Genomic DNA, 10,294 nt, shown 5'->3' with positions numbered 1-10,294 from the left:
CTCTGCATGCACACCCCAGGAGGAGACTCCAACCAGCAGCCTCCGGCCGCCATGCAAAGTCCTCCAGCAGCGGGGGGCATCACGGTGCACACACCCGGGGAGCATAGAAGAGCTCCCACCTGCAGAGCACCTGGCCCCCAGTGCTCAGCCCTCAGTGAATCAGAGCCAACGGTCCTGTTGTCATTGCCACCGGGCGTAGCCATGTCCGAGGTGCCACAGCCAGATGCTCTGGGCATGGACTGGCTGTGGACTCCAGGCAAGTGGCTCTACCCCCACTGATCCTCAGTTTTCTCCTCTGTGTAATGGGACCAGTACCGCCCCCTTCCCAGGGCTGTTAGGGGGAATTACATCGTCAGCACGGCTATGAGGCTGGCTTGAGCTACAAAGATGGGGACAAGCCCAGTCCCTGTTTGGGGTTCAATACAGTTTCCTCCATGCACCTACCCCATCCCTGCAAGTGTCCCTCTTTTCACTGGGGACTTCCGCCCTGTCTCCATGCCAGCAGGGAGGAAGACAAAAGCCTTGATACCCATTCTTTCTCTGCCTCCTGTCCCAAAAGCCTTTGGCTCCAGGCTGCATTTGGCTCCATGTTTAATTGACCAGCAGCTAAAAGACAGGAAAACCCATAAGGAAGGGACACACATGGTGCTTTTAAAAATTTTTTAATTCAAAAGAAAATAAGAAAACCAAAACACTTCCCAGGGTGTGCTGTGATGACACATCACAGACATGTAAAGTACATATAAAAACGAGAAGAGTCTCAGGAGCTGCAGGCGTGGGGCCCTGTGCAGTGCGCCACAGCCCCCTTCCTTGAGGCATTGTTTTCTCCGACATTCACCTCTCCCAGGCTCTAAAAAAGGAAGCGCTCATTCAGCCTTGTTTCTCTTGGAAGACTCAGCCACTTTCAGCTCACTGGTCCATGACGTGCGCACAGGAAGCTGGGCTTGCAGGTGGACCGGGCTGGAGCGGGGGATGCGGTGCATCACTCCTCTCCCTGCCCTGCTCACGCTCTCTGGGGCTGGGGAAGCAATGTCCCTCTGGGGGGAGAGGTGGGACCACTGTCCTTCACGGGCCCGGGCTTCCCTCCTCGAGTGGCAGCAAAAGGAGTGTCTACAGGTAAGTTGGGAGCCACAGAATAAGGACTTAGACCAGGATGAGATGTGCCCGGGGCTAGGGCTAAATTTTGAAGGACAGCCAGAAGGTAGAGGATGTGCCTGCCACAAGCAGCTTTCACACTGACCTTCCTTAGCTGCTCGACCAACTGCCCCATCCCTGCCTCTGCTGGCCCAGACTTCGGGGGTCATATAGACCTGGACTCCACTCTTGGCCCTGCCCCTTACTAGTTTGTGAGGTCCTGGGAAAGTTACCTAACTTCCTGGAGCTTCAGTTTCCTCATCTGTTCAATGAAGCGGTTCACTGGAATCTCACAGGGTGACTGTAAATGTAAGTGTGATTATGCCTTTGAAGAGCCTAGGACGGCACCTGGCGCGTAGTGAGTATTCGACAAATGGCCGCCATGATTACTGTTATCAGGCACCAGTATTTCCGCTGCAGACTTGGTGAGTGTGTGTGTGGATGTATGTGAGATAAACAGAAGGTTTCCAGCATGCTCTAGACAAAGGCTGAATTCCTCTGAGCTTCCTGGGGATGTCTGGGGAGCTCAGAGGTCTTGGACCGCAGTGATGCTGGCATGGGAGGCCTCGACTGCTTTTCTCCTATGCATGTCCGGCTGGTTCGGGAGCCGTTCTGTTCTAGACCTCGGTGCCCTCCCTGGGGTAGAGGATGCTGCTTGTGTTGATGCTGTTGTAGAAATGAGGGCTGAACTGGTTGAGGACAGGGCCTCCATAGCCGAGAGCGTTGGTGGGCATGGGGTTGGCCCATTCGCCCCCACCCCCGTGGCCGCTGAGGTTGGTGAGTGGGGTGTAGGAGCTGAAGTTCAGCACGTTCTGCCCCATCTTGTCAGTGGGCTCAGGGCTCAGTCCTGGTGTGGCCACAGGACGGCTCACTGGGCTGGACCCGCTCACATAGGCTGTCATGGTGGAGAGGAAGCTGTTGAGGCAGGGGGTGCCCGGCGGGGGAGGGGAGGACTGCTTCTCTGCAGAGCCGGTGGTCCCCGGTGAAGCACAGTCCAAGATATCCTGGGCCTCCCCGGTCTTGGGGCTGCCCTCCAGGAGGCTGTTCTCCGTCTTCTCGGAGGCCAGGCTGGAGGAAACATCCGATTTTCTCTTCCTCTTCCTGCGGAAATTTCCGTTATCGAACATCTTCTCACAGTTGGGGTCCAGGGTCCAGTAATTCCCTTTGCCTGGTACAAAAGTGGGAGAAGTAAGCAGAGAGCTGGACAACATGCCTTGCTCCTGTTTCTCTTTATTGTCACCAAGTAAACACCAAGGAAACCCATGCAGAAGACAGAAGAGAAGGCAGGGACAGAGAAACAGAGGACTCGCACACACCAACCACACAGTGCCAGCGAGCAGCTTTATTTCAGCCCACCCCACACTGGGCGCTCTGCGGGCACAGAGGCGTAAGCCATGAGAGCACTCGCAGTGCAGGCCTCTGGAAGAAGTTCGGGTACAGGGGGGATGGAGAGGGAGGGCCTTCTTCCATGGCTGACGTGAAAGAAAACTCACGAAACACTTCAGAGCTCCCTGAACGTTTTGGGCAGGGAGTCCGAGGATGGACTTGAGTCCTGGCTTTGCTCCTAACTGGCTGAGGGACTCTGGGCAAGCCTCAGTTTCCTAGTCTGAAAAGTGGGCCAGTTGTACCTGTCCCTTCTTCCTCAGGCTGACCGTGAGAAAGGGGGGGGCGCTAGATGTGTAAGTGGGCTTTGTCACCAGGAAGTGCCGGCCGGAGATAGGACCTAAGCTCGGCCTGTGGGTGAGGCCAGTCATTGGACTGGACACTTGTCCTCTCCGGGGGGCCCACCAGCCCTGCCCCTGCTAGCCTCCTAGCGGCCAGAGCTGGGGGCTCTGAGCCATGCCCTGGCTTCCTGTGGGGGAACAAGAATGGACTTTAATTCTGGGAAATGCATATCTGAGTATTTAATATATTACTTTCTGTATGTCCCTGCATTGTAGAAATCCATCATTAAAAAGGAAGAGTTCACAGCCCTTGGTGTTAGAGAGACCTCTGCTCAGATACGGGCTCCAGGGCTATCCCTCCATTCTGTGTCCCCTAGGGCAGGCTGCTTCACCTCTGAGTGTCACTCCCTTCATCTGGACAATGGGTTCAGTAAGAGCTACCTGTAGGGATGGGTTAAAGGAGATTATGTAACTAGGGCAGGCAGCACATTATGGCCCTTCATGCATGTTTAACAAAATCAGATCTCTCCCCAGAGGTCTGGGAGTGCACTTGGGCTTTGCCCAGTCCAGCTCCCCCCGAGGACTTCGTATGAGCTGGGCGCCGGGGACTCAGAGTGATCACAGCAATTACTGTAAACTATGGGCGCTTGTTAGCACCCAGTCCCTGCCTGCATGACCTCATGGCCCCATCACAGGCCTGCAGAGGATCCACTGTTACCATCCCTATTTTTCAGATGGGGAAACTGAGGCTCAGGGATCTAAAATGCCTGGAGTTGCTGACCGCTCCGTCGTCCAGCCAGGATCAAAACCCTTCCTCCAGGGCTCTCCCAGGTTCCTTCACTGCTGACAACCCTCAGCCCCCTGTCTCAGGGGACACAGCCACGTCAGAACTTTCTAGAATGGGGTGCTAGGGAGGAATGACATGAGCCTTCCTCGGGGGTGTCAGAGGCTGGGCCCCCTGCCCCACACTGCACCGGCAGCCCCCTTACCCGGGTCGTCCTCATCACGGGGCACCTTCTTGAAGCAGTCATTGAGAGACAGGTTGTGGCGGATGGAGTTCTGCCAGCCGGCCTTGCTCTTGTTGTAGAAGGGGAAGTTGTCGGCCACGTACTGGTAGATCTGGCTGAGGGTGAGGCGCTTGTCGGGCGCCCCGTGGATGGCCATGGCAATGAGAGCCGAGTAGGAATAGGGGGGCCGCACCAGCTTCATCAGCTCCTCCTGCGAGGGGATGGGCAGCCAGCCCAGGTCGCCGCCCCCCAGCCCAGACATGCCGGGCAGCAGCTGCCTCTGCACACCGTAGGCCTGGGGCAGAAAGGGGCTGGTGTTGGTGCTGGGCAGGTAGGGTGGCGGAGTCATGGCCGGCCCGTTGAGCCAGAGGTAGGGGTTGGGGGTGGCCCCGTACTCGCCGCCCCCCTCAAAGGAAGGGGGCCGCTGAGGGCTGGGCATGCCCTGTGGGTGGAAGAAGTTCTCATAGTAAAGGCTCATCTCGGGGGGCTCCTGGCCGATGCTGGGGAACTGGGGGCTGCCGCGAGGTGGGGAGGGTGCCGGGAGGTCGAAGGAGCTCATGCTGGGGCTGGGCTCGGCCGGAGCCACCTGCCCGGCACCTGCGCAGGGGAGCTGTGCCTGACAGGTGCTCGGCTGGCCCAGCCCCTGACTTATACCCCTGCGGGCTTGGCCTGCGGGCCCCACCCAGGGGCGGCCACCTGCCGCAGACCCGCCCCTCCTCCAACAGCCCTGCCAGCCGAGGGGAGGGGGCCTCCGGGCCAGGCCCACTGCGTGTGCTCAGACCGGTGCTGTAGCTGATGTCCACAGTGCCCGGGGCACCCCACTTCCCTCTCTCTCTTCCCAGTTCCTTTCCTGTTTCCCCCCTTTCTCTCCTGCCTTTCTCCTCACTTGGCTCTCCTTGTTTCCCCCTCATTCTGTCTCTCTTCTGGTTCTCTCCTTCTCACCTTTCTCTCCCCTTCTCCTGCCTTCTCTCGCTCTGGCCATCCTCTCTGCATCTCAGTCTCTTTCCTGTCTTCTTGCTGTCACATTTTCTTTCCCTGCTCTTTCTCCCCCTTCCCGTGAGTGTTTCTTTTCTAAGCACTGCTCTGGCCACCTCTCCCTTCCTCCCTCCTTCCCCCCCTCCCTCCCTCTCACTCTCTGAGTCTGTTTCTGTCTCTTTCTACTTCTCTGTCCCCTCATGCTCACCTCCTGTCTGTCTCTGCTTCTCTCCCACTCCCTTTCACTCCTGTCTCTCATCTCCTCTGTGTCTCTTTCCCTCTCCCCTGGCCCCCTCTTCTGGCCCATCCTGACCCTACGTTCTCTGCCCCCCTCACCCAGACTGGATGTGAACTTTATCGGAAGCCACATCTTTGGGTCGTCTGAAGTGAGGACACTCTTTCTGGAGGTTCCAGGGAAGAACCTGGCCCTGGAGAATCCGAAAAGCAGAGAGGAACCTGGCCTATGGCCAGGTTTCAAAAGGGCAGCCGGTTGGTTATAGGCACCCTCCGTGCGCGCGCGTGCGCGCGTGCACACACACACACACAGACGCACACACACACCCACACCCACACCCACCCACACACGCACACACGCACGCACACACACCCCCCCACCCCCCCCCACCCCCCACCCCCACACACCCAGCAGGCACGCTGACAAGGGCCATGGACAAGGCCTGGGGATTCTCCCAGAGGAGCAGCAGGGCCCATCAAGATAGCAACAGAAGGAAGAGAATGTGAATGGGCTTCAGGGAAAAATGAGAGAGAACTTGCACTGTGCAAGGTTCTTTCTGGCTGCAGGGGTCACGCAGGCCCCCAGGCCCCTATCTGATCAAAGTCCTTTCATGTTTCAGCTTGCAGGGGCCCCGCAGAGCTGAGGCCTGGAGGAGAGCCCTGGACTCAACGTGCCATCTGTGCCTCAGGCTCTAGAAGCAGGAGCGGCTCCCCCTCCACTCCGTGCTTCCGGCCAGCCCCTCCCCTCTCTGGGCTCCGTTCTCCCGAAGCTTGCGGATGACTTGCCCCAGCCTCGCTCGTGCCAGGCCGGCCGTCGGCCTGGGCGGAAGGAGGGTGGGCAGCTGTCCCTGAGCAGGCTTCAGTAGCGGCCTGAGGACTTCCCTCCTGCAGATCAGCAGATTGGAAGAAAGTTGCAGCCAGCTTCTGGGGCCGCCACCTCCCTCCTGCCCTCCTGCCCCTACTTCCTTCTCCCCGTTCAACTGCCTCTAACTTCCTCCGGACCCCACGGGTCCTTGAGGTGGAAGAAGAGGTCGCTTACTGCGCCAGCTAGAGGGGCTGCCTCCCAGGGAGGGCCCCCGCCCTGCTGTCTGCTCTTGTCTAGAGCTGCGTCAGGAGACAGCCCTCCGGAAACCCAAGCGCCAGGAAATTTGTCTCATTTGCAGTGTATTGGTGCCCAGAGGATGAGTTCAGGAAACTAGGTGCAAGGGGTCCTTCCAGGTCCTGAGAAACCACCTGTCCCCACCAGGGAACAGTGAACGAAGTGACTCCAAAAGGGCCTGACTGCCCAGGGGAGGCATGGGGTAAGCATACTCTGCACTTTCTTTCAAAAGAGGAAAGCAGAAGAGGCCCCAACTTTGTTTAAAGTGTCTCTGCCAGGCCTGGTTTGCTGAAGGCGGGGCCATGACTTTTTAAGAGCCAGGCACATTAGAGACCAGCAATATAGACCCAAGGCCTGACAATGAACCTGGCAGCTCCAGTTCTGGTAATTCATCCCGCAGAATTAAACAGAGCAAAGACTTCTCTTCAGGGGTATTCACCACAGCAGTGTTTGTAACTATAACAGACTAACTGACCTGAATGTCCAACAGTAGGGGATTGGTTAAATAAATTGGGTATCATCCCAATGAAGACATATTATGAAGCTCTGAAAAAATAGATTGTAGAACATTTACTAATATGCAAAGATGTTATGTTCTAATAGCATTATTAACAAAACAGCCTATAAAATGCTATCTTATGGTAAATTATAGATTCATACGTGTATTTATAAATATAAATACCAAACTGTGAATTATTATTTCTGGATGGAAAATTGGATGTGATTTTCATTGTTGTTTTTCAGTTTCTGATTTAAATTAGTAAGGTCAAGCACACGGGTGATTTGCTTTGGGATTCAACGTAGAGCCAGGGGCAAGATAGCAGAGTTACAGCAGACATAGGCTCTGAGATCAGGAGGACCTGGGTTTGAATCCCAGCTGAGTGGCTAACTGCAAATCTCAACAAGTGATTTAATTTATCTCAGCCTGTTTTCTCAAGTGAAAACGGGAATGATCCCACTTAACCCACGTGGTTGCTGTGAGCAATCCGTGGGGTGATCAATGTAACCATTGTCAGTCATCTTGCATGGTGCCTAGAGAAGCACTCAATAAATATGAGTCATTATATACTATAGTCAATATGCATTTGATATGTACAATTCATCACTGGGTTTGCTCCCTTGTGGGTTAATTGCTCCTTTAGCAGCCCCGGGGGGGGGGGGCCTGTGGGGCAGGTGAGGTTACAAAGGAGGAGCCGAGGGAGGGACATTCGGTGCACACACCAACCGTACAACCAGCCCCCGCCATCTGCGGCTGACGATGGGTTCCCCCCCCAGCCCTGCTGTGGGCTCTACGCTGCGGCAGGAGACAGGCACTCAAGTCACGTGAGAAGTTCACACCCAAGTGGTCAGGAGCCTTTCTCCCAAACCCCTCATCTACCCTTTGCCTGTTGCTGGGGTCTCCTTCTGTAGAGGCGTTTTTAAAGGAAGCTCACTGGAGTCTCCCTGTCGCACCCGGGCCCTGGCCCGTCTTAGGAGGCCTGGCCCACGTGCAGCCTGTGGCCCTGAGTCCGGTGGTTGCAGCTCACGGCCTCTCGTGCCCTCCCACACCCGCTCACAGGGTCAGGACTGCCATTTGGGGTGATGCCTGGGGAAAGAGGGAAGGCCTGCCATGCCTCTGGAGTAGGGTATGTGCCCAGCGGTCAGCTATAGGCCTTGCTGGGTCCAGAAGCCCAAGGAGGCTCAAGGCCTGCCGAAAGGGCGGAAGTGCACAGGCCCCACAGACCACGGCTGGCCAGGGCCCCCACCTCCCAGCCTTGACTTTCAGGGCATGGAGGAGTGTGCCAGGAAATAGGCTGTCATCTGGGCTTCCTTTCCTGCACACCAGAGCTGTGTCTCAGAATATGCTGGGGCTTGCCAGGGGGCCAGCTTCTCTGTCCCACGTATGGGCTTTTAGGAAGCCCGGTCCCCGCGTCAGCCAGGCTGACTCCGATCTTGGTGCTCTCTCCTCTGCTTTTTGGCTTCTGGTGGCGCTTGAGGCCCGAGAAACGCAGATAAATACCCCCCTCTGGTGGCCATCTATTTAAAAGCAGGGCGCGGAGTGCAGAGATTCTGTGACCTTTCAGAGCCATGGCCAAGGAATTCTGAGCCCCTTTAAGGGGCAAGTTCCCCAAATGAACATCAGCTTCACGGAGGAATTGTGCCCCTGGAGGGGGAAAAAAAACACTTTCATTCCACTGTGATGGAAATAGTGGGAGCTGGATTGTCAATGGGGCAAAATGTCTTAGAAGTCAGCCAAGCGGCAGTTGGACGAGTTGGAATTAGAATCCAACACCTCCGGTCCTATTTTCTGAGTGCTTTGCCATTGCTGAATCTCTGAGCCTCTGCTCGCTCCTCTGGAAAATGAGGATAACCAGGGTTACCTCCCTCAGAGGGCTGTTGCAAGGACTGCGTGAGACAGTACGGGAAAGACCTCGGATACGCTGCTCGGCCGTTAGTCATTCCTTCACTTATTCAGCAAATACTGACCGACTGTCTCCACAGTAGCATTTCCGGGGCGTGCAGGACACTGTCACGGCCACACAGTGTTGAGGCTCATGATCCTGATTTGCCACCTTGGTGCAATACCTATAGTTTGATTTACTTAATAATTTTTTAATTGGCTCTCAGGGTTTTTTTCTTTTTTTTCTTTTTCTCTTTTCTTTCTTTTACTTTCTTTTCTTTCTTTCCTTTCTTTCTTTCTTTCTTCTTTCTTTCCTTTCTTTCTTCTTTCTTTCTTTCTTTCTTTCTTTCTTTCTTTCTTTCTTTCTTCTTCCTTCCTCTCTCCTTAACGAATTTATTTATTTATTTAAAGATTTATTTATTTGCCAGAAAGAGAGAGAGAGCACAAGCAGGGGAGCAGGAGAGGGAGAAGCAGGCTCCCTGCTGAGCAAGGAGCCAGTCACAGGGCTCAATCCCAGGACCCTGGGATCATGACCTGAGCTAAAGGCAGACCCTTAACCGACTGAGCCACCCAGGCACCCTAATGAATTTATTTTAAAGATAAATTCCATATGACATCTGGAAATGAATCATCAGTAATCAGTATCACTTGCCATAAATACATTGAGAAAGAGTAGTGTCTATCTAGAGCTGACACCGTGCTGGGCATAGCCCGAATTCTTACCTGTGCTCTCACTCAGTCCCTACTATAATCATCCCCATTTTACAGATGAGCAACCTGAGGCAGCACAGGCCTGAGCCTGCTTGCTCTTTTTGAGAAGGTGAGATGCGCAAGCATTAGGGAAGAGAGGAAACGCTGCTTGGAGAAGCGAGAATTGAAAAGGGAGAGATTTTTCTCATCACGAGTGTGATAGGCAGAATGATGACCTCCCATCATAAGATGTCAATGCAGATCCGCAGAATCTGCGAACCTGTCATCTTCCAAGGTAAAGGGGACTTTGCGGAAGTGATTAAGTTGAAGACCACGGCGAGTGATCAGCCTGCATTTCCCGGGTGGGCCCAGTGTACTCAGAGCTGCCCTTGCAAGAGGGAGACAGAGGGAGATATGATAACAGAAAAGGAGGTGTGACAAGGAAGCAGGGATTGGAGCAAGGTGGCCGGGAGCCAAGGAATGCTCCATGCCTTGCTGCTCGTAGAGGTTGGAAGAGGCAAGAAAATACACTGTCCCCTGGCATCTCTGGGAGGAACCAGCCCTACGGTCACCTTGATTTTCACCCATAAGACTGATTTTGAATTTCTGAGAATAAGTTTGTTTTGTTTTATGCCACTAGCAAGAAACCAATACGGTTGGATTTCATGTTAGGTGAAGCTGTGACCCTGTCCACCGAAGATCCCCCTCCGGTGCCACGAGTGGCCTTTGTCCTGCACCTAAGGAAACACAGTCTGCTCAACAAGGAGCCCCCCCCCCCCTGCCCCTCGCCCCATGTCCTTTCCTTCCCTCCTCCCCTCCCTCTTCTCTGGGTAAAGAACACAGGTTAGGGGTAGTGGCTTTGTGGGTTTGGTCACTTATTCATTTCATTCTGGGACTTTTGTGGGCTGAGGGGGCCCCTCTGGGCCTCAGTTTCCTCGTAAGCAAATGGGAGGCAAAGCTGTGTGGTTTTCTAGGCCCTGCCCAGCAGGTCCCATCTATGGAGCTTATGAAGAGGCATTCTCATGGGTCCAGGCCCCACGATTCTGACTTGGGAGGCGCAGGTGGGGCCTGGGCATCCCTGCTCCGATGATGGGCACCCAGCTTAGAGAGC

At 54.9% G+C, this 10,294-nt stretch overlaps 1 protein-coding gene across 1 annotated transcript; it reads right to left on the bottom strand.

Annotated features, from left to right (window-relative positions):
* Positions 1-646: 646 nt before the first annotated feature.
* FOXI1 (forkhead box I1) lies at positions 647-4,435 on the bottom strand. Its single transcript, XM_036079412.2, has 2 exons — positions 3,788-4,435; positions 647-2,302 (listed from the first exon to the last, which is right to left on the bottom strand). Exons 1-2 carry the CDS (start codon positions 4,362-4,364, stop codon positions 1,752-1,754), a joined length of 1,128 nt encoding a protein of 375 aa, XP_035935305.2. The 5' UTR covers positions 4,365-4,435; the 3' UTR covers positions 647-1,751.
* Between the last annotated feature and the right edge of the window lie 5,859 nt (positions 4,436-10,294).

The sequence above is a fragment of the Halichoerus grypus genome, chromosome 2, assembly GCF_964656455.1.
Source record: "Halichoerus grypus chromosome 2, mHalGry1.hap1.1, whole genome shotgun sequence".
In the NCBI taxonomy this organism is placed as follows: Eukaryota; Metazoa; Chordata; class Mammalia; order Carnivora; family Phocidae; genus Halichoerus; species Halichoerus grypus.
Note: the sequence above shows the minus strand (reverse complement) of the source record. Positions and strands in the feature narration are given on the sequence as shown.